The sequence below is a fragment of the Rousettus aegyptiacus genome, unplaced genomic scaffold, assembly GCF_014176215.1.
Source record: "Rousettus aegyptiacus isolate mRouAeg1 unplaced genomic scaffold, mRouAeg1.p scaffold_m13_p_12, whole genome shotgun sequence".
Taxonomy (NCBI): domain Eukaryota; kingdom Metazoa; phylum Chordata; class Mammalia; order Chiroptera; family Pteropodidae; genus Rousettus; species Rousettus aegyptiacus.
In genome coordinates, this window is record NW_023416287.1 from 27,006,961 (window position 1) to 27,031,945 (window position 24,985).

Below are 24,985 nucleotides of genomic sequence, written 5' to 3' on the forward strand. Positions count from 1 at the left end.
ATGATAGCATACCATTACTTAATGGTTTAAAGATTAAGGAACTTATTATTTCTCACAAGAACTCCAGAAGCAAGGTACTTGGGGTTGATTAAATCGGGAATTTTTTGATGTCACTGGAGACCCAGATGCTTTCCATCTTTTTGCTCCCTAATGATTTCAAGATGACTGTATACCCTAAGCATTGCCTCTCTATGAAATAAGATCCACAGATGGCACAGGGAAAGTCCCTGTCTTGTAACCCTTTGTAAGAGTGAGGTCTCCTCAGCTGTACCCAGTAGACTTTCTTTTATGCCCTGTTAGATATAGACCAGAGTTAAACCACACAGCAATGCCAACATTAACCACTTACATGGGTCACAGAACTACTCTGACTCGCTGAGAAGAATAAAGATTTACCCCAGTGCTGAGGAGGATAATTTGAAGCATGTCAGAACCTAAATAGAATGTTCTGTTAGCAAGAAGAAAGAGGAAGAACAGAAAGAAAAGGCAATCAGAAGTATAACATTGAGGCGAGTTTACCCTGGCACGTAAGAACCTTCTCCTTTATTTACACTTGCCTCCCTACCTAGATGATGAAGGTAAGGAATATATCTCATGACAGTTTTGTATCCCCCAGTATTTTGTCTCCTACAGAGAAAGTGTTTGGGAATATGCACAGTCCCTGATGGTGAGGTTCCTATAATTAGTAAAGCATATGCTTAAAGTTGTTTTCCTACTTTCTTACCTAAGCCATTTCATGGCAATTGGTTTCGGATCTATATTCAGGAGAGTTTCATGGTCTCGTTGAGGATGCAGGCAGACACCATGGAAGAGAGAGATCATATCAAACTGATGCCCCTAGAAACAGTCAAGGTGAACAACATAGCCTCTGTATTTTGGACCATTTTCTCAAGTGTAGCTGTGGGACTGTGACCTAAATGAAGGTCATATAGCATTGAAAGCAAGGAGAAATAGTCCCCATTTCAACTTATTGAAGGAGACAATATTTATTTAAGAAGGTCACTGAATTAACAAATGTATCACATTCTGGAATCTTCTTACATTGGAGGTTGAAGAGAAAACAATAAATAATGTTAAATATAAATATAGTCATTACCCTTGCAATATGAGAAATTCTGCAGGAGCATGTGTTTATAGAGGGATTGTTATTTTCAATTTTCTGCTGTCTTCCATCCATGGATGCCTTGGGTAACCTGAGACAAAGCTCAGGTGATGTATCCAGCTGCCCAAAATGAATGCAGTCAAGTGACAAGTTGCAGATCCATGACTTGGGGCAGTATTACGAATTAATCTAAAATGGAACTTCAGCTCCCAAGTTCCATCACAGGCTTGGAATGTATTCTAGGGGGTGTTCACAGCCAGGCAGAAATGATGCCAAATACTAGTTTCAGAAATAACATGGGACGAATGACTCATGAGATATTGTTGATCCCAACCCCTAGCCATTGTTTATTGGATCTAATAAAATGGAAATATAATGAGGGGATGGGATATAATAATGAGTTAGAACTTTAAGAAAGAAAAATATAATAGTTTTGAGGCTTTAGGCAGAAGAGAGAATAATGAAAAATATTAATACACATATTTCAAAAAAAAAAAAAAAACTTCCGTAAACGAAGAAAAACACACAGGGATATTACTGTGTTCCAAGGAATAGGACAATTATAGAAATATGTGAGTTTTCTCAAAATATGCTTTCATTGGGAGACTTCCATTTCTAGTAAAGATTATTCATTATAAGAATGAGCAGCAAGTTTACTTTGGAAGAACTCTGTTGGGTTTAGGTGTTGGACAATAAAAACAACACACACACACACTCACTCACTCACTCACTCACTCACAAACATCCCTCTACCCTCCCATTCTTTAGGTTTTTTTTCAGATCCCTTCACATTTCACAAACCCAACCCCACGCCTTACTGTGTTTTTCAAAATGTAAACTAGTCAACATTTTAAAAATACACTAAATTTCTTCTATTAGTTCTTTGAATCATTAAAAAACATTGTGAGCACATTCAAATAAATGTTTCTAGAAACTCTTTGAATCTTTCATGATAGAGCACTAATGTGGGTTAAGAATTTATCTACTTCAATCTATCATTAAACCTTGTCTAGCTCATAAATCCATGGAAACTTCCCTACTAAAGTTAGTTAACAGGCAACAAAGTATTATTGAAATAAACTCAAAAATTGCACATTATGTAATGGTATTGGATATAGTCGGAAATACACTTAAGCAATTTCCTAGGTAGTATGTATACAAGATCTACTCAATTCTTTAACAGCAGTGTAATTTTCTAAGGAGCTATCATTTTTTAATGAGTTAAACTGGGAACTACTTGAATTCTTCACTTCCCTTAGCTAAAGTAGCCCTCCGTTAAATTTACAAATAACATGTAAATAACTATCTTTTCCTCTTCACTCCCATGGCCCCTTTCGCTTTATGTAAAAAAAGACCTTTATTACAACAAACTTTGAGGCAGTTATAAATGGCAAATTGATTATCTAGCATCAAGAACTTGCTAGATTATTTGGTCAGCATTTCTTCCTTGGCAAACACATTTGTGTGTTAAAATGCCCTATTTTTCAAGTAGAGAAAAATGATTATCATTAATCACCCTTTCAGTGCATTTACTAGGGCTCTATAGAACTCAAGAATGAGATCCTTTTATTATGCCGATAGTGGGTATTGTGTCATGCATAAAACAGTAAAATTAAGCCAGTAAACTTAATCCCGTTTTCTTTGTCCTGTGTGTGTTTCCACCAGGCAGATCTTGTCCATTTCAGTCATTTTGACAGTTTTCATCAATATGTCACCTTTTAACTGACTATTTAAAACAACAACAACAACAACAACAACGATGGAGGCTTATGGAGTATAAATCAGAGAAAATCTATAATGTGGAAAAGCAAAGACTTCCATTTGTGTGTTGATGGTGGGCTTGTCTTGGAAGTTATTTATTATTAATCATAAAATAATTGATCAAGAAATTAGTGCCTTCCATTCACTTCTTAAGTGAAACAGAAATAGTTTAGCTTTCATTTCTGCCCTCAGACTTCTCAGGTGCCTTGATTATTACAATTCTCATCACTTCACTAGAGTATTTTAGTTCTGTTCACAAAGGTTTTTAATTTTGATGAAGTTTATCTATTTTTTTCCTTTATTGCTTGTGCTTTTGGTGTCATTTCTACAAAACCGTTGCCTAATCCAGGTCACAAATATTCATACCTATGTTTCCCTCTAAGAGTTTTATAGTTAAAAAAAAAAAAAACTGTATCTATATTTTTAAGTTTTATAGTTTAATTTTTTTAACTTACATTTAGAAACTTCAGCTGTCTGAGTTAAGTTTTTCATACATGATGTAAGACGGGGATCCAGCTTCATTATTTTACATGTGGCAATTCAGTTGTCCCAGCACCATTTGTTGAAAAGATGGTTCTTTCTACAATATCATATCTTGGCACCCTTGTTGTAAATCAATTGACCATGAACATAGAGGTTTATTTCTAGACTCTCAATTCTATTTTAGTCATCCATATTTCTATCATTATGGCGGTACCATACTGTCTTGATTACTGTAGCTTCATAATTAAATGTGAGTCCTCCAACTTCGTTCTTATTTTTCAAGACCATTTTGGCTATTCTGGGTTTTTTACATTTTCATATTAACTTTAGGATCAACTTGTCAATTTGTGCAAAAAAAGCCAGCCAGTATTTTGATAAGAATTGTTAATAGAAATTCCAGAAGACCCTTCTGGGAGGCAAAAGAGAGTTTTATTCGTACATGCTTTGCAAATCAGGGATTCGTGGCATTCAGCATAGACCAAAAGTACATTCCAAAGAGGGGAGGGTAGAGCTGAGTACCACAGAGAGCCCATCTGGAAGGGGATTGGTTGGGACAAAGAGTCACACTATGTATACAAGCTGGATAAAGATTGGTCAGGGCTACGAGTCATCTCCAGTTTCTGCTGACTCACAGTCAGTGGGTAGAGTCACAAGCTATGGCCAAGGTTGGGGTCATAAGCCATGGTCAGCAGGGGATGTCACGAGACATGGTGGGGATGGTCACAAGGCATGGGCCAAGACCTCAGTTTCCCCTGGAGTCTGCAAAATAAATTGGTTAAAAAAGTTTTGTGGTGAAATGGACAATAAAGGGAATGCAGTCACCATGTCATCAGAGTTCAAACTGCAAAACAGCTTAATCATTTGAGCAGGGCCAGAGATCAAATTGCAGAATGGTCTAGACATTTGATCACAAAATTATGTTATTAGAATCCTTGGAATTGAATTTTACATCAATTTAGGGAGTAGTACTATCTTAAAAATATTAAGTCTTACACTCCATGAACATGGGATTTTTTTCACCTATTTAGGTCGTCTTTAATTTTTCACAATGTTTTATAATTATTAGATTATCAGTTTTTCACTTCTTTTGTCAAATTTAAAATTTATTCCTATAAAAGAACACTTTTGAAAAGAAAATGTTTATCTTTTCTAAGCATTTGTGCCTTGGACAAATATGACAGAGGGATTGACTTGTATAATAAAATAACCTGTCGACGGTCCTCCCGGATAGAAAGTTAGTCAGAATTAAAAGACTGAGTTTTGAAGTTATAATCCTCGATCCTCCACTTACTAGCTTTGGAAACTTGGGTGAATGAAATAATCTATGTCATTTTCACTATCTGAAAATAAGTATCTTTTTAAGTAGTTATACCAGAGAGAGTTTAGTGAAGGTTACATGTAGTAAAACAAGTAAGGTTCAAAGAACTATAATTGGCACATGGTAAGCAGTTACTAAATATGAATTACTGTTATTGTTACAATGCTTTCTTTCTGATGTTCGCTCTTCTACCAAACCACTGCTAAGGAGTCACAATTACATTTGTGATTGTCCCACTACCTCCTGGTATGTTGAGGTAGAAGGAAGGCTGAAAACAACTATTCGGACTCTTAAACCCTTTGTTTGCTTTTGTTGAAAAACTTTTCTAGGAAGCCACCAGTGTCTTTCTGGCTTCATGGGATTCTGGGGTCCTTTTTGTTGGTGTTTTACAGCTGGCCAGCTGGCTGGAAACTCTTCTGTGGAGATGTATCGACAAGTCCTCCTGTCTGGTTGTCGCTGTGTGGAGCTGGACTGCTGGAAAGGACGGACCGCAGAGGAGGAGCCAGTCATTACCCACGGCTTCACCATGACCACCGAAATATCCTTCAAGGTAGAGTAAATGAATTGGCTAAGAGAGGCAACTGGGGAGACTGGACTCTGTAGGGTAACACCTCCTAAGGTAGAAAGTCACAGTGGTTATAATTAAGTCCATAAGCCATTGATCATCTTTGCCATTCCAAAGAGAAATGACACAGTTAAAATTTAGGTTAAAAGTTAGCAGTTTATCCCTGGACAATTGGCATCAGGTGAACGGATTCATGCTAACCAAATCTAAAGAAATTTTCTTATGAAAAGAAATATCGATTTATTTGTCTGTTTAGCAGTCTTAGTCATTCAGAATTATAACACACATAACAAAGAATATATACAACTTATCTGCACAGTTTAACTAATGGATATAAAATGTACACCCATGTAACTAACCATTTAGGAACTTACTGGCACCCCAAAAACACTCTGTGCACCCATGCCTATCAGAATGATCCCTGTACCCCCAGAGATGACCACCTTCCCAACCATTACATTGATCACCCCTTTGCTTTTCTTTAGAGCTGTATTAGTTTATGTATAGCCCTAAACAATGTAGTTCCACCCTCTTTTAACTTAATATAAATGGATTCATACTGTAGTATGCATTATTTTGTGTCTTGCTTTTTGAGTCCACAACGTTTGGGAGATTCATCTATAATATTGCATGGATCCCTAGCTTGTTTGTTTTTATGATGATAATAATGATATTAATGATTACTATTCATAGAATGGAATATTATATAGTAAAATATGGAATGGAATATTGACTAATCTAAGCCAGCATTTGGCACATTGATACCTACAGATCACAGACTCCTAGGAAAACACCTGTAGTTAAAGTTGGGTTTATTGGCTTATGAAAAGAAAGAATACACATGTCATGGGGAGCTGTGGTCTCTCAGTAAAAGTGTGTTAGAGAGAACGTATGAGATTTGAGCTGTATTAGGTGATGGTAGAGGAGGCTCAAGGAAGTAAGATTTTTCTATAGATTAGATGCTGTCAGGAAACAGGAATAATCTTATGATTGGGTATCTTAGTAAGTCCTATCTGAAAAGCAGGACTAAAGCTGTAATTTATATAAAAGCATTAAGCACTCTTATTAGCCAGGAATGAGGGTGTTTGGTCATATCCCTTCTCTTTCCATCCGTGGCTCCATCATATACCCTAAAGGGCCTCACATTTATGTATATGGATATCCAACCCCAAATAACCAAGTTCTGCGTGTACCCCCTGCAAGGAGCCATCTTCAGGAGCATGGGGGCATTTGAGTGGGATAATCTAAAGTCCTAGGTACCCTACAAAGTACTCTAGAAAGGGGATATGTGGGCTTTAGGGGACATGCTTTTTTGGCTGACTAATGTTTCTCACCTCTTTTGAAGAGAATTAGCATAGAAGGACCAGAAGGCAACCTCTAGAGCACAAGTCCCATGGTATGAGCCCCATTACCTGAATTACCTGGGTCTCTGGGGAAAACTGGCTGTGGGTCACTAACTCGTGCCCTAAGCAACCAAAGAAACAGAGCCTAAGTATTTGGATAGCTAAGGTAGAGAGGGACAGGGCCATTGAGTGCTAAGAGGCCAGAATATTTGGCCTCTTAATATAGATGCTGACATCACCAAGAGCGGTAACGAAACTTTGAATGAAGAAGCCAACAATGAGCCACTTGGCAAACAAAGTCTTTGCTGAATAAGGAGAGCTCAGTAGATGACAGATGTGAGGAATTGGTTAAATTGGGTTTGGCTGCTTCATAAGGACTGGATATTTGTTTGTTTATTTTTGAAAATAAGAAGTATGAAAAGTACTATTTCAGAAGTAGCATTGATAGCAAATAATTCCCCATCTCCAGCATTTTTGCCCTGGGGCACTTGCAATATGATAAAATAAACAGCTATTACTTGAGGGAACAGTGAAAAAGAAAGATTTTTAAGGGACATCCAGGTTTTAGTTGAGGTAAGTGGATTTCTTGTTCAAAGGTACCGTGCTTGACAGCAATGAAAACATGTTCAGAAGTAATATCATTAACACCTTAAAACATGTTTAGTATTGTTGTGTCTAGGGAATTTGACTTATCATGATTTCTTAAATTTAAGCTACAATACAATAATTAGAGAAAAATAGCACCCTTCATTAAATTTTACAACAAAGTTTAATATGGGGTTGACCTTAATTCTGATCAGAATCTTTGTATCTGCTCTAGAAATTGAGCACTCTTAAGGTCTTTTGATTTTCTTTAATGGAAAATCGATGGGTTTTTATTTCATTTCCATAATCTGTCACCCTCCCAGCTCCTGCCATTGTCCTTTGTTAGATACCTAAGGTACCAAGCCTAAACTGGTTGGGCTGTTTAAGAAAAAGTCGAGGACAAATAACCCTGGTAGGAGGTGAGTGCAATTCAGGTTCATCTATCTGCTAATAGATTGAGATGATTGACATAGAGTAAGCAGTTAATTATTATACCACTAGTGAAGTAGGAGACAGCACATCCTGATAGAGCCATTACTGAGCTAAGGGACTAATGGCCTTGTACTCTGACCCACTGCCAGGAGGGTCCACCCACCCCCCTGTCAACTATCCCCTCAATTCATGTGAGGGGCAATAATATTTTCTTAAAAATTTATAATCCTAAAGGCTCTTTGAGTTCCTTTGCAGGGATTTATGGGAGGAAGGGTGGAGAGGGGGATGTGTATAAATGCCAAGCATATTCTAAGGCACATTTATTTTATTTTATGTGAAGCATTGGCTTTTTGGCTTTGGTCATCAAGTTAGCTTAGAGTGACTCTCTCTATGCACTCAACAGTACAAGTGGTTCTTCGATCACATTTGTGATCCCAGAGCCACAAACTGATTGATTATCTATTCCTGGGCTCCACATCTTCATACTTGCTGACAAATTTAGAGACTAAGAGACTAGATCTAGCCCAGAATATTGCTTCTTCTCTCTCTCTGCCAGAGTTGGGGATATGGGCAGGAAAGCCATCTATCCTGTTGGTCAGTTTGTCCAGGCATGCTTCTTGCTAATGTGCATTTTGCAAGATAGATCATTCTTGCAGAGATGTGGGCAATGGTGGAGGTGGCAGACAATGATTAGGGTGGGGAGTAGAAATGCCAACCTATTTTGTGGACAAATAAACAGAGCAAGAATTCTCTACATCAGGATTAGGTCTAGGGTGAAGCGAGGAAGGCACCTTGCTTGAAAAATTTAGGGAGGCACTTATTCTCAGTGCCATGTAAATACGGAGTTGACACCTGATAATGGTGTCTCTAAATTTCACATTAAGATACCTCAATTGCCTAGGCCCAGCCCTGCTCTGCATGATTATCATCATGTGGTCTGCTTTTCCGGAAACCACTGTGTACAGTGACTTTGTAAGAAAGGATAAGAAGAGAAAGGGGGGACAAGTTTCCCCCAATTATCATTTTTCCTCTCACTCACTCAGCTACAACCCTGCTGGCCTCCTTGCTGTTCCTTGACAATGGTAGGCAGGCACCCCCGCTCACAGCCTTGTCGCAGGTTAAGGCTGCCTGGAATGCTCTTCCCCCAGGTATCTGCATGGTTTGCCTCTTACTTACTTTCTTCTCAATGAGGCTTACTGGGACCACTCTATTTAATACTATGACCAGCCACCACACCCACTCCCACGCTCCTGATACAGTCCCTAATCTCTTTACTTTTTCTGTTTCTCAACTAGCACTTATCACTTTCTACTATTCTGCTTAACTTACTTAATTATTATGTTTGTTTGTTTGTTTGTTTTTTATTGTCTGGCTACTTCTACTAGCATGTAAGCTCCAAAATACAGGGATCTTTATTTTGTTCTCTGATCTTTCTCAAGCACTTTGAAAAGAATCTGGAATATAGTTTGTGCTCAATAGATGTCTTTTTTATTTTTAAATGAATTTTCTCATTCCAGAGCAAATACACAAATTACAGCATAGCTTTCATTTTTAGTTTTTCTTGTTTCTGTTTATCAGATAAAAGAATTTTGTCTTTATTTTCATGTGTGAAATTCCATGTATAATATATTGGAGCACAGTGAAAAGATTCTCCTAACTATCCATATATTTGTACCTGACCTTCAAGGTGTATTTAGACCATATTCTATTTCCACAGCATGTACTGCAGCAGCAAAGTAAACTAATTGCAAAAGTTTGTCATTTTTATGTCACATAGTTTATCTGCTCTCAGTCTATACAATCTGGAAAGCTTCTGTGTGATATATCCCCAAAAGCTAAAGTTCCTATTGGCATTTACCTCCTATTTATTGTATGGACCAAAATAAAAGGTTATGTTCTGAGAAAGAGGACATGCTTAATTCACTCTCTTTCTGGAGGGCTTTTTATTTTGCACTCTGGGTTTATTTATTACTAATCCCATATAGCTGCTCTTCTCTTTATTTGCCTCAAAGCTTTAGCAGTTCTGTGGCCATGACATAGTAATTCACCAGTCGGTCTTCATTATCTCTGCTCCCACTTGGTCTCCTTCCTCTGAACAGTGGATACCCACCCGCCCACCCCATCCCCAAACGGCTCCTTTTTCTCCCTTCCTGTAGCTCCCTTGTAACCAGCAGTTGTTCAAGATGGAAAGCTGCATAATGTGATAACATATATGGTGAAAATATATTAAATTTGAGTATGTGGTTAAATGGAGCATTTCTGAAAATAAACCTTCATTCTCTGAGAGAAATAATAATTTAGGATGCAGTTTAACTGCTCCATAAATGCTCACAGAAAATGAATATCAAATACACCCTGCTGTTGTCTGTCAAGGATAAAGGATTTCAAGGGCAGTTTTTCCCACTGGAGGTTAGTAATTGAGCCATATGGTTTATAGATTATTGAATCCAGTGTTAGCAGTCTCTGAAAAATGATTTTGGCTTAATAAGGAGTAATTGCACAGTAAGGTACTTTCACATTCCAGTGTCCACTAATGAAAGAACAAAATATGAAAAAACGAAACTTAAAACTTGTAACTATTTTTCTCATCCTGAAGGATTGTGGGTGCTATGCAAAATCTCCTAAAGGTATTTTTTTTAAAGTCCTACAATGGAACTTCTGGAGTTTCCAGGTGCTCCCCACTGAAATTATTAGATGAAATTCGGTAACCGTTTTCTTTGGTTTTAAAGATTCAAATAGGTTTCTCCTAAGCTGGTGGCTAAATTTATGGTAGAGATGGAGAGAGGGGGGTGAGAGAGGATGAGAGGAAAAGAGAGAAAAGAGACTGTAGAGGGTAAGAAAGCAGCTCTGGAGCTGACGCCAGGGTTCTAATACCAGCTCTCTCATTCACTGGCTGCAAACCTTGGAGAAGCACCCTTACCAGTCAGAGCCCCTTTCTTATGAGCAAAATGGAGCAACCCCCTAGATCGTTGCCAGCATTTAAGGATGCTACTTAATATACAGACATTGCTTATAACAGTACGTGGCATGCAGTGAGTACTCTATAAATTTTAGCTACTGATATTATAATTGAAATTTGGGAAGTCATAATTCAGCTTCTCTATAAATATAATGGTTGCGATATTATTTATGCAAGGCATTATTAAGTCAGGGTGAGAGCAGGCGTTGAATTAAGTCATTTGTAAGGCTAATGTGGTAGAGACTGTGGGTGCCCTCCACACAGAACCCCTAGCATCTACTTTACCTCTAAGAAGAGACCAGAAGCCCAAACTGTGTGGCAAATTAGGGACCCAGTGGGAACTGAGAAGGATATGGCATATGAGCTTGGAGTCTCCACTGCAAGCATAAGTCTTAAGTGCATAAGACCAGAAGTGCACAACACTACGGGCAGGAAAAGGGAGAAGTAGGAGAAGTAGGTAGGCCATTTTCAGCAGTAAGGTGGGAGAAGGACTTTGATTACATGACGTTTGAGCAGAGACACAGACCCCATATTATGGAAGTAAGCTTTGCTTTCAGATAAAAGTATTCCTGACTAAAGCAACAAAGATAAACATAGACATGAAAAAGATGAGCAAAGAGATGAAATTAGTGTATTCAAGGAAAAGCAAGAGAAGGCTGGTAAACTGTATCAGGATAAGCAATAGTGAACAGGAAAAGGAGATGATAGCAGGTGCCAGATCTGATAGAATATTTGTATTTCACTCTGCGAAATGGAAGGCCAATGAAAAACTTTTACTCCAAAGAAGTGAAATCATCTGATTCATGTTTAGGAGCAATCACTCTGGCTGTGGTATATGATATATGAGGCAAACATAAGATCCAGGAAAGCAGTTAAAAGGCTCGATCAGTCAGCCTTTGCTAGGTTTTGCTGCACTAACAAAAAACTCCAGAATCTCAGTGATTTAGAACCACACAGGTTTATTTCTCGCTTAGGTTTGACATTAGCTGTTGCTCTGACTGATATTGTCTGCAGTCCATATGGAGAGAATAGTTCCAATCTGTGATATCGCTGGGTGTGTGGAAGAGAGGAAAGAGAAATGGCAGAACCACATAATGGCTCTTGAAGACTGTGCAGCAGCAGAACATGCCGTTTTCACACATATTTCACTGGGTAAAACCAACAAATGAGCATGCCTAATATTGACAAATCTCAGAGAAAGAGGTAGTGAAATGTGAAAATAATGATAAAATCTACCTCAATAGTTATTGCAAAGATTTTTAATTAGGATGACAGAGGTATGGGTGCTGAGACGTGGTTATATTCTGGATATATTTTGGGCAGGATTGCTGATGAATCAAAAGATGTAAGAGACAGAGAAGTCCAGAATTGCTCTAATGTGTTTTGCCTTTAGCTGACACAATAGAGCCAATTTATTAAATAAACAAAATCTACTCCCTCTTCCTTTTTGTCCACTTATCACTCACTTCCTTTATGATATCTATTCTCAATTATTCAAGGGCTCTGATCTTATGTGATTAAGCTCATTCGCTGCATGGAAGTTACTGCAAAGGTTCAGAGCATAAACTCTAGAGTCAGACAAACTTTCATGGGGTTTACTGGATGCTCCTCTCTGTGATCTTTAGCAAATTAGTTAATATCTCTGAGCCTCCATTTTATAATCTGTGAAATGGTCGATATTATTTTTCTTCTGTAATGCCTAGAGCCTGAAATAAGATATGCATTTGGAACACAATAAATGCTCATTTAATGGTAGCTCTTGCTTGTATTAGTAAGAGTCTAAGAGGGAAGTTTTAGGGTAAGTGAGGAGAGAGTCACCAGTAAGGTAAGAAATTGTAGTTGATTTGAGAATATATGCCCATCATAAGCTGGGTTCTTGACTTCTCTCGGTGTATTCTCACTATAGACTTGTGGAATGAAGTTTATCACCCTCACTTTACAGGTCAGTAAGCAATGCACAGAGGCATTAAGTGATTTTTTCCAAGGTCACACAGCTTGGAAGGCTAAGAAGTAGGACTGAAACACAAGTCTGTTTGAATCCAAAGCCTGTGCTCAAAAAAAATCAAATAAGGAATTTAAAACCTGGTGTAGCTTGCTATTTATAGTGCACTCATTTTTTGATGGCATCAACTATCATAAAAGTTAAACCGATGATGTATGAAAGGCAATCTGTGAATTCATTTCTAAAAAATGATGAGAGCGGTTCTTTTGCTCCATGCAGGCAAATCTTTCTTGCAAATGTAGCACAGAATTAGAAAGCCTTATTTATACTCTGGGAACAAAGAAATAGCTTTCTGAGTTGGATATAAGGAAAGCTATGCGTTGTTTAAAAAAGGTAGAGAAGACAGAGGAAAAGGCTCAAACATAAGGAATGAGAGTGGACATTCCTACTTGAAAAGAGAATACGAAAAGAATAAATTCAACTAAAAACAAATGTTTGAATATGTGAAACCACAGTAGTATTGACAGTGATATAATTAAAAATAATGAGATTGTACTTTAATACCAGTTCAATAAGAAAAACATTTTGAAAAAATAATGCCCAAAACTGGTGAATAGCACTGAAATCTGGTTCTTCATACATTATTCTAGGCAATCAAAGATAAGAATTTGAAGACACACAGGAGACTTCAAAAGTATTCATATTCTTTAATTCAATAATTCCTCTTCTGAGAATTGATTCCCAGAATAATTCAAATATTAGGAAAAAATGAAGAAGTGCTTTCTACAATTACTTGAATGATAACTTTTAAAATATGTCTCACAATTGGGTAATGGTTAAATCAATTATGATACTGCTACTCCCTAGAATTTTATACAGATATTAAAGCTTATGACATACACTTTTTAAAAATACAGATTGGGGAATGAAGTACAGATACATGTTACAGCATTGATGAATGGAAGCATGCTACATGAAAGATGTCAGACATAAAGGGCCACATATCATTCATAAGTTTCTTTTACATGAAATGTTTGGAATAGATGTATCTATGGAGACAGAAGTAGATTAGTGGTTGCCTAGGTGTGTGGGGTGGGAGTGGGGGAACGGGGAGTGACTGCTAATGGGTACATGATTTCTTTTGGGGGTCATGAAAATGTCTTAACTTAGGTTGGGATGATTTTTGCACAACTCTATGAATATACTAAAAGTCATGTAATTGTACACTTTAAATGGGTGAATTAAGCCTCATAAAAATGTTTAAAAATACAAAGAGTACTTACTATAGTTAAAACTTACACAAATACATAAAAAACAAGCTAGGAGTAATATAACCAAATGCCAACAGTGGTTTGGTTCAAAGCATGAGTTTATGAGCAAAAATGTTTGCCTTCTCTTGTTGTCCAACATTTTAATGATATAATTAGATTTATTTCATTATTTTAAAAAGTAGATATAATTAGCAAATAGAAGAACTATTTTCCTTCACAGTTGCATCTCCCCCTCCACCAAAATTCATTTTTCTTTTCAGTACCTTGCTAAGAGTCAGAAAATTTATAGTCCAGCAGCTTTCATGATCCCTTCCAGCCATTTCAGACCATTTGAGACAATTTTATGAATGAGAAAGATAGCCACATAATGGGTGTAACCTCAAAGAAAAAATATACACTTGAGAATTCTGGCATATTGAAATTGCATGTGTTCTCATTTTTAGGAGGTGATAGAAGCAATCGCTGAGTGTGCGTTCAAGACTTCACCGTTTCCGATTCTTCTTTCATTTGAGAATCACGTGGATTCGTAAGTATATAAGACATTCAACAGGGAGTCCTTTTCCCAAGTAGAGCATGTTTAATAATTGTTCATCCAACGTAAAATTATATGACATTGTTAATGGTGTTTTTCAATGATGTTGTATATTAGGTGGCATGTTTTCATCTGAATACGATGGAATTCATTCGTTTAAATCTCATTTACATTAAAGTAATCCACCGGACTTGTAAAATCTATTTTCATGCTGTAGTAGGATTTTTCAATTAAGGACTCCTCTTTTTATGGTGCGGCGAAACACTTATTTTACATAGCACACGTCTCTGTTGTCATGGGCCACTTCTCTAATGCTCCTTCGTCAGCTCCTTCTGTTGCATGCAAATTTATGGTCAGTTCTGCCATACTAAAATGACTAGTTTTGTGCACATTGGAGCCTGTAAAGGGACAGCTGTAAATTCTCTTCTGCCACTTTGCACTTAGAAAGAACTCACACCACAAAATGTTCCTTCCATTCTCTTCTCGTTGGTTTCCCCTGTTCGTTAGTATTGGCAAATATTTTCCTATTTCAAAATAGCCTGCACTTATTGCTGAACTACACAAAGAAAAGGTAATTTTGACTGAACTTTTTATATTTCATGACAAAGGACCAGAGTAAGACACGTTTATATCAAATATGTGGATATTGGTTTATCATGTAGTTATTCAATTTAAAGAAATTAAAAATGAAAATTTTTAATCTATATTGAATTAAAATTCAAGAAACTAAAATTTTCATCCATGGCATGAATGTCTAAAGACTATGTAGTATTGACCTCCATTGCTTAAACTAGCATTTGTGCAATAGTCCTCTTTTTCATTGCAATGACCTAAGCTGGTTTCCTCAACTATAAACCAACAGAACCTGTTCTAATCAAGTCCCGTTTTTCCTCCTTATTATTGAAAGTCTTTCCAAGGTTACTAATTTCCTTTGTCCAACTAATTTGCAACACATGCTTCAATTCACTAATTCTCATAATTTAATAATTCCTGTTACTAAATCTTTAAAAAGCAGTTTAGTCATGACCAAATTTCAGCTTTAGGAATTTATAAGTAGTTAAGTGTGATCATTTGTTAATGCATCTGTGGAGAGAGACCTTGTTTTGAAGTAACCAGTTTTATAACTGTCACTATTTCTAGTTTGTTCTCAGTAAATTCATATTACATTTACTGGCTCACAATTCTGTTTCATTAGGAAATAGACATTCAATGAATGATGTCATCATTTGGCACATAGTCTTTCTCACATTTCCGAGGGTCAATGGAAGAGAAAAGAATTTATTGTTTCATTGCTATTTCTCTTCTAACTAAAGGGAACACCTCTTTAGTCAATGTATTTAGTACCTAATTTGCTGTGACAACTCTGATTTGCAGGTGACTTTCCTGGAGCATTGTTTCATCTCTGCCCTTCCAGTTGTATTTGAGCTCTAACAATGATTTAGTATCTTTCTTACAGGTACTATATATAATTCCCAGACTTGTCGATGCATTATTTCTTTTATTTGTAGAAATATCTCCAAATCTAACGCATTCATTTTCTTCAAGAAATGTTTCTATATAAATTAGACAAAATGAAAGGCTATTTACAAAATTTACAAATCCGTCCTTGATTATTACACCTGCTACATTGAGCTCTCCTACAAGGTAGCCAGAGAAGTATCAATAACCAAGCATGACATAAGCATGACAACAGCTAGTATTTATTATGTCCCAAGCAGTATTCCAAGCATAAACTCATGTAACCCTCACAACAAACCCAGGTGCTCTTAAGAGTAAATATTATGATTATCCCTATTTTGCAGATAATGAGACTGAATCTCAGAGAGGGTAAATAACTTGCCCAAGGCTGTGCAGTTAAAATGTGACAGAGCTGGGATTCAAATCCCCCTACACTGGCTTCAAAAGTCATGCTCACTAGCCTTTAAAACATTGAATGAAGACAAACAGAGCATCCAGCAGGCAACTGCCTGCAAATGTTCACATTTATGTGGTTGTGCCCTTAACCACAGGACATTTTGTGCAGTCTTCAACACCAGTCCTACAGAGAGCCGAAACTGGGCATGAAAATGAAGCCTTACATTGCATACACACACATACACCCATACACACAGATAACGCCATAATATTACTCTTTCTCGTTTAAAAATGAGAAATTTAGCTATTAAAAGTTTATTAATAATTCATACACGACAAAAGAAAACAGGAAAACAACCTTCCCAGGATGCCATGATATTTATTCTCTCAAACTATTGAGATAATCTCATGGCAATAAAATACAAAGATAATTCTGTTGTGGGAAGAAGTTGCTTCACATTTCTGTTGTCCTTGAGCTCCATGTATCAAAATCGCTCAGCCACAATTCTTTTTTGGGAGGACTGTCACATACCCAGAGAAAACCGATAAGCTTTCCCTTTGCTGGAAAACCCTTTGCTCGACACGTGGGCCACCTCGCCTCATTGCTAAACCTGGTGGCACGCATCATACATCAGCTGCAGCACACTCTTTCCCACTAAACCTAGATATAACCTCAGAATTCTTCTCAACACAGTGACTAAGGAACACGCCTATCAAAAACATCTGAAATCTATTTACCATTTCTAGTGAACCATTTTATTCTCCTGTGTACTGCAGATGCAAAATGCTGGTCTCAAAATTCTGGCCCCAGCTCATTTGAGCCACACCTCCAAAGCAAACTCACACTGGAAAAAAAGCAATCTACTGAGTTTTCTGGTATTTCTCTATTTGAAATCACCTATTTGTGGACAACAAATGAGAATCTGCCACTAGCTGCTGGCAACTTATCCTTCTCTCCCTGCCATGTCAGAATCCCATAAAATGCAGATTCCTGAGACCTGCCCCCACTCCTGAATGCAAATTGCTAGAAATAAGACTTTGAAAAGCCCTAGTTAACTCTGATGTTCCATCTAATTTGTGAACTAGCATTCTCATAAATTCTACACTGAAATCTAACGAAGTAACCTTTAGCCATGGTTCAGCCACAGACAATGTGAGATTTTGGACAAAGTTCTCAGTCTCCATGAATTGTACATTCTTTATCTATAGAGAAGGAGGTTGCTTTCTTAAGCTTGGAGGACTTATTCCATGAAATGGGGCACATTCCTTGGTCAGAGAACTGACCACTTTGCCAGGTGCCTACACTTCACCAAAACATTGCAGGTATTTTAATATGTCCAGATGTATCTGCTGTGGCCTGAAGCTCAAAATGTATTTGTGAATATTTTCCTGTTGATGCCCTAAAGGCCTCAAGATTTATTTCATTTTCTTTCGGTTGCTTTAGTTCTTCTTCTCTTTTCTTTCTTCGGGAGTAGTAGGTCATTCCACGTGCCGGGGTGAACTAAGGTAATTCCTTCCGCATTTAAAGCTCCATGTCCTCCTCTCCTCCTTCCCTTCCTTCCTTCCTTCCTTCCTTCTTTCCTTCCTTCCTTCCTTTCTTTTTTGCTCTCTAATTGCAATTTTAATGCCTTTTATTTCTGCAGTTCTGATCCACAATCGCAGTTGGTTTGTTTCCCACTGACCTTTTCTATTCAGTTTGCTCTCTTCTCTGATTCAGTTTCTTGTCAGGTGGACATGTGTGTTTGTGGAGAACATGAACTGTCTGACTACCAAATACTGCATTGTACTTTTTTCTTGGACAGTTACCTCTTGTTCTCTCCATCTCAGTGGATTTTGAAGCAGGTTTTTTAAAAATCTAGGTCAGACATAGATCCTTGCTGTACAAAATTCGGTTGATCTAGAGACTAGCATCACTGAGATGCTTGTTAGAAATGCAGAGTGTCAGGCCCCACCCCAGACTCTGCCTCCCAATTGTCATTTTCTTAAGACTGGTGTTTTGAATGAAGTATTAGAGTGCTGCTCTAAACACTGCAGTCTGCTAACCACTTGCATAAGAATTACCTGCCAGCTTGTTACAAATGCAGAGTCCAGGGCTCCACTTCCAACTCTGAATCAGGAGACTGCGAACTAATCCACCTGTAGCTTTAGCAGCTGTAGGTGATTCTTAAGTGAAATTGAATTAGATTCTCCTCCAGCAAATTCCTTCTCAAGCCTGATTTGGGAACTGCCTGACAGAGGACAGAGGACTCTGCCTATCACCTGCTTAGGGACACCTGGACCATCTCCCTCTACTGGTGAGAATATCTATTGTTCCCTGAGTAATTCGGAAAGCAGGGCGTTAGGACAAAACCTTTCTTTTCACTCTAGGTCTCTGATAAAAGGAGATTGGGGGTCCCACGTTCCAACGCTCAAGAAAAATGTCATCTACTTCAGCACCTGTTGACTTACTTTAATCCATCACAGCAGTTTTCAAACTTGAGCATGCATCAGAACCATCTAGAGGGTTTGTTAAAACAGACCTCTGGCCCCACTTCCCCAGAGATTCTGATTCAGAATCTGCATCTGAGGCCTCGCATCTGCATTTCTAACCAGCTCCTGGTGCTGTTGATGCTGCTGATCCGGGGACCACACTTGGAATAGCAAAGTTCTGTGACATTTAACAGCATTACTCTGTGAATGTGAAACGGAGGGTTTGGACAGTTTTCTGTACGCAACTGCAACATCTGGGCCCAGCACAGGAGGCTCGTTTCAGCTACAGCCACAGAGCCAGGTGGCTGGTTGAGCCTCTAGGCCACTTATCCTTTGAGCAAAGATGTCTGAACAGAGAATGCCAAAAAAACACATCTCTGCTTGCTCTTCAGCTTCTAATAACTTGCATCCCCAGTGTTTTCAGGATCACTTCTCTGACTGGCAGGTTTTGCCTCCCTGATACTGCTGGGGAATGCTGCAGTATATTTTAGGGCTGCATAAGCCATGTACTAAAATCTCATATGGGTCTAGAAGGGCAAGTTGAGAACTGGGGAGGTTGTTACAAAGGGACTTGCGAGTTCTGTTTATCTCTCCTTTGCCTCTCCCTGCTGTTCCAGGAAAGCAGTGACCTCGGACTCATATTTGAAACCCAGAAAACTCAATCGACCCTCAAAATAGATGCCTTGTTTTTTTTCAGGGATGTATAAAGAGTACTTTTCCCTGTAGACCATTGCAGTATGATTTGAACCCCCAAAGCAAACCCTCTTCCAGAAAAAAAAACAGTCCACGATCCAGGTTTAACAGTCATGGAAGAGCGAGTGAGAACAATAACATTTTATAATTGCTTGGACTTGTTGAAGACAGGCTTTTCACTCACTCATTCTCACGACAGTCCCAGGTCTGCTAGGCTGCGCTGACATTGTGGCACATGGGGACAGCTATTGGAAGGCGAGTTTGGCAGCCCGTAGATCAAAATCACAGTCCATAAAACCCAATGGAATTAAACACCTTTATAATGATATTTAACATTCTACAGAACGAGAAAAAAAATTTTTTTATTGCTTTGTGAAAGGTCAAGGGAAGCGGGAGCATTGGAAGAATGCGATGTGTCCTCGTATCAGCCGTGTGTCTATGTTAGCAGACACTCGAGGGGTCTAGTGTGGCTGGCGGTGCTGCCTGCCGACACGAGTCATCTTACGTTTGCCCGATCTTTTAAAGTTTCAAAGGTGTTTTCATTCATTCCTTCACTTCTTCTCAGCATCCTCCGACCCTTTCCAAGAACAGTTATTATCCTCTTCATCTGACAGATCGAGAGCAGTTGAGAGCCTGGAGCTCAGCGCAGCAGACGCTGCAGCTGCAGCCTTTTGCCATCACACCAGGTTCCTGCTGGCGCGCAGTCAGGCTGCACCGCTTCTGCCTCCCTGTCAGGCAATAAGAGCTGCAGACACTTCCCTGCAAGGTGCCGGCTGCTTTTGTTTTTCCTCCAGGACCCACCCCTAAGTGGACACGGTTCTGCCTGTCTGCCCTTTGTCTTCTACATTTTGAGATACGTTCTCTCTTTCTCTCTCTCTCTCTCCACAACCCCCTTCTCTATCCACCCCCTCATCTCCCCTTCACTCCCTCCCTTCCTCTCTGCCCACATCCTTTCTTTCCTTCCTCACCTCCTTTTAAACGCTCCTTTGCAGCCCAGTTCACTCTGCTGTTTGGACAAATTTCACCCAAGAATTCACATGAGGTCATGAACAAGTTCTGCCCCCAAGTGTCTTGCATTTGACTTAGAATCAGAAAATTAAACAAAAGGGACTGAGTCTCTAACTCTGGGACATTCAGGAATCCAGTGACAGGCAAATGACCTGTCATCCCCTCCATCTGTGTCTATGCCGGTCAGCCTTGGGAACAGCCTCTGCCATCCACCTGTCCGTGGTAGTCATTCACATTAGGCAGGGTAGTAAACAAGGAATTTAGAATGATACAAACGAATTCTGAAGGGTAGGATGAGGGCATTCCCTCTTTCTGTACTGAATAATGCAAAGTAATCCTTCCTGTCCGACCTCATGAATAATCTTCCTTGCTCTTTTTCCTTTCTTTCTCGTTTTCCCTCAGCCCTAAGCAGCAAGCCAAGATGGCAGAGTATTGTCGACTGATCTTTGGGGATGCTCTTCTCATGGAGCCATTGGAAAAATACCCAGTAAGTAGCCTTGCTGTTTGCTCCTGAAGGAGCACACATATTATTTATTATTGGAGTGAGGAGGAGGCTTCCTTACATCCTTTCCACATTTGTTTTTCTTGATAAGATGATACAGTTAATAATGAGCCCTTTGAGGAGGAGGAGGATGCCGGCAGTTTGCCCTGCCGAGGGTGGGAGACACGCCTCCACTGTCTTCCTCTGCCCACAATCTTCTCCCTCCCTCGCTGCTAGACGCGACCCAGTCAGGACTGCAGCATTCCCATAATCACAATCAGCCCACAGAGACAGTCCGAGAGGACAGGGCTCCGATCACCTCATCGCACCCCTCTGAGAGAAATGGGTCAGCTAAATGGGACACTGCCAGTGGCACGATGACATCTGGCCTGTCCCTGCTGGCCACTGTTCACTTCCTTGCATGCGCCTCTTGGTATAGAACTCAGGCATCCTGTTAGCATGGAAACATCCCTGTTTGGGGAGAGAAAGCAGCAGAAATATCCTAAAGTAGCCTCTTCTCTCTCTGACCCCTTCTCCCAGACTCCTCACATCTTACATAATTTCATGCCGGTCCCCAGACTCATTGAAAGCAAAGAATACAGGAACAACTTACGGGAGTTCACTATACTTTCTAAAAAATAAACCAGCTTGGGGCTTGCGTATGTGCTTTCCGATACAATATCTCATAACCCCCTCAGAGGAAATTGATTTTCCCACTAGATGTGCAAACTTGAAATACTAGAAGTGGGCTTGCAAATGAGGGTAGCTTGAATCTCAGGGCTGCAAGGAAATCTGAAGCCACACGGTCCGCTTCTGCTGATGCCAGGGAGATTGCAACTGAACTACTAGTGCCAGGGGGGCACTGTTTTTAAATTGCGTTCTACAGACTTTCCTGGAAGCTCTTGCTTGTCTTTCCCAACACTTCCTAGCAGACACCACTTTACTTGGCTTCCCTCCTTTGAAAATCCAGCCCAGGGCCCCCTTATCTGTCCTAAATTGAGATGATTGGATTTATATAGTCCATTGGAAAACTCATGAAACTTCATGTTCGCACACCAAATATACTAGTGCATTTCTGTGATCTTATTCATGTGGATTTCTTTGTGAGAAAATGAGTACAGTAGTCAAAATATTCCTTTTATGTGAAAAAAAAAAAAGAGAGAAAGGGCTATGGGCCAGCCCCGTTGCAGGACACACTTAGTGTACCAGTGATAGAGAATGACCTAGAAGCCCTTGGTATGCAAAGCTGCCCTCAGGGTTTGGAGAGAGAATCTGAAAGGAAGTGGGAATGTCCTTAAAGAATCTGCTTTCTTCCCTCCCCCTCCCCCGTTAGCTGGACTCTGGAGTTCCTCTTCCAAGCCCTATGGATTTAATGTACAAAATTTTGGTGAAAAATAAGAAGAAATCTCACAAATCATCAGAAGGAAGTAACAAAAAGAAGCTCTCAGAACAAGCCTCCAACACTTACAGCGACTCCTCCAGTGTGTTTGAGCCCTCGTCCCCTGGGGCCGGTAAGGAGCTGGCAGGCTCTTGTTCCTGTATTATGTGTGGATTTGAGAATTGCTGCTCTGAAATTGGCTCATAAGGACATTTCACATTCTTGTGTGGGCACAACTTTAAACTGCATTGGTTTTCTTTTGCTGCTAGAAACTCAGTGGCATAAAACTACACAAATGTCTTATCCCCAGCTTCAGCCCATGCAGTTTCACTGGGCTGAACTCCAGGGGGCCACTGGCTGCGGTCCTTTCTGGAGACACTAGGAAACCCTATTCCTTGCCTTGGCCAACTTCTAGAGGCCACCCTTGTTTTTTCGCTAATGGCCCCATTCTTTCATCTTCAAAGTCAGCAATGTCACATCTCGCTGGCCCTCATTTCCTGCTAAGCACAGCCAGGAAAGGTCCTCTGCCTTTAATAAATTGTATCTTTACACTGGACCCAACCGGATAATCCAGGATACCCACCCCCCCCCACCCCACCCCCACCCCCGTCTCAGGGTCTTTAACTTAATGTCATCTACAAGGCCCTTCTTGCTGTGTATTCACAGGACATATAGTCACAGGACATAGGACAAACTCACAGGACATGGACATTTTGGGGAGGCTATGATTCTGGCTACCACATAAACCAAATAATCTTTGGAATGACCTCACGATTTTAAGCTTCTCAAGGGCAATGATCCCTTGATGTTAATTATAGGACTGGACACAAGATGCTCACCCAGTTTGTTCTCATTGGTGATGCTGAAAAGTTCTGGGCAATTCTTTTATCCATATTTTAAAGGACCCTTTTAAAATGTGAAATGGTAAAGTTACTTGAATATCCATCAAAGCTACTCAGTGATGCTTAACATCATTAATTTTCCATTTAGATTTAATTTGAAATAATAATTTTTTGTTGATAATAAAAGAATTCTAAGTGGTCACCCATTTCCTTTGACTTATTTGTAATTTAGTCTATTTTTCAAGTTCAGTCAGAATTTCAGTAATCTGGAAAGTACACTGCAAAGATCTCCTGGTTGGAAGGTGGACAGTGGAAGAAACTTTAAGTTTGAATGTAGGAAATTCTTCAATGAAAAGTTAACTAACATTGGAACAATCACTATGGAAAACTGCTTGGCAGTATCTACAAAAGCTGAACATATGCACCTCTCATGCCTGAGGGAATTCCATTTATTTCTAAGTATATGCCCAATAAACATGTACATAGATGTTCAAGGGAAATGCACAAGAATTGCTTAAAGCTGTACTATTCAGAACAGCCACAAACTGGAAACCAACCAAATGCCCATCAACAGAGAAATAAATCATGGTACATTCATTCACACCATGGAATAGAATGCAGCAACAAAGTCTACAACTGCACACAACAATATGGACGAATCTCAGAAACATAATGTTGAGCAAAAAGAAGTCAGATATGGAAAAAGTATCTACTGTGTGATTCCATTTATATCAAGTACAAAAACAGAGAGAACTAACTTATGCTGTTAAAAATCAGGACATGGCGACCCTTGGTGAAGAAGTGACTAAGGGGAATCTAAGGGGGCTTCTGGAGACTGGTTATATTTTGCTTCTTGATCTGGGTGCTAGTTACTAAACCTGTGTAGCTGGCGAAAATTTATTGCACTGTACATGTATGGAATCTATACTTCATATATGCATCATACAGCAATGAAAAGATTTTAAAGTAATCCTCAAAATTAAAATATAAACTCTATGACAATCAGGAAAAAAGGTTGGCTAAGATGCTAATTTATTTTTTCTTCGATTTTTCTATCTTGATTGTCTATTCCTTTTATTGTTAAGATTAAAATCCTTATCAACAGATATTATATAATTCTTTGAAAGTTTTTTTTGGTAGTTCTTGAATGTATATTTCAAACATTATTATACAATTCTTACTTTTTTTTTTCAAAAATAACTTTTGTTCTCAGTAAGAATGTTCTTTTTGAAGTTTTGGAATGAATATCATTAATAGGCCACCTACTTCCTAGCTCAATTCTACCCCTTGAATTCTAGCAAATAAACTATGTCTTCCTTTGCCTGTGGGAGCTTATTTTACCATCTGCCATTCCTACTACCAGCTCTCTCCCTTATTAACTGGATCCATGATACAAATAATAGTTTTTAGAAGCGGTGAACATTGTTGCTTCATACAGAGAAAGAGCAGCAATCTGTTAGTAATCGGTAAATTTCCTAAGATAGCCCCATATTCTGTTGCACAATCTTTATTTATTTCAATGGAAAATTTTGGACATTTTAATATGTAGGTAGGCCCCTGAATAAAGAGCACTGCTAATTTACCATTTGGTTTGTAGTTGTTCTCAGTACTGGGAACTCAAGGAACTTGAAAAACATGAAATGGTTCTTATTTCAAAGCTAACTTACTTCTCATGGCCCTTGTCAGGTAGGTGACTCTACAGGATTCAGCCCTTTGCCAGCATACTTGTCATAAAGACTTTTTTTGAAGTAAGATTTTTTTTTTATGGTTCAACAAACTTCCTCCAACATCCCTCCAAAGATTTATAAGGCAACGATAAGGTCCCTGCTCATAGAGTGAAGGAAGACAAATTCTTTTTTTCTCACATGAACCAAAGAACGACCCGATTATTTAAAATGACTGGTTTATTATTGTGCCCCATGAAGCATTGTGCAGAAGACTCTGCAAAATAACTTTTTTTTTTATTA

General features: G+C 38.9%; 1 protein-coding gene across 2 annotated transcripts in view; it reads left to right on the forward strand.

Moving 5' to 3' along the window:
• Nucleotides 1–24,985, forward strand: part of PLCB1 (phospholipase C beta 1) — a 612,038-nt gene that overhangs the window by 455,782 nt on the left and 131,271 nt on the right. For both annotated transcript variants that reach the window (XM_016137712.2, XM_016137034.2), the window contains exons 11-14: nucleotides 5,057–5,214; nucleotides 14,205–14,287; nucleotides 20,720–20,804; nucleotides 22,132–22,309. In XM_016137712.2, coding sequence (XP_015993198.2) covers nucleotides 5,057–5,214; nucleotides 14,205–14,287; nucleotides 20,720–20,804; nucleotides 22,132–22,309 — 504 coding nt within the window. The remainder of the gene's footprint in view (nucleotides 1–5,056; nucleotides 5,215–14,204; nucleotides 14,288–20,719; nucleotides 20,805–22,131; nucleotides 22,310–24,985) is intronic.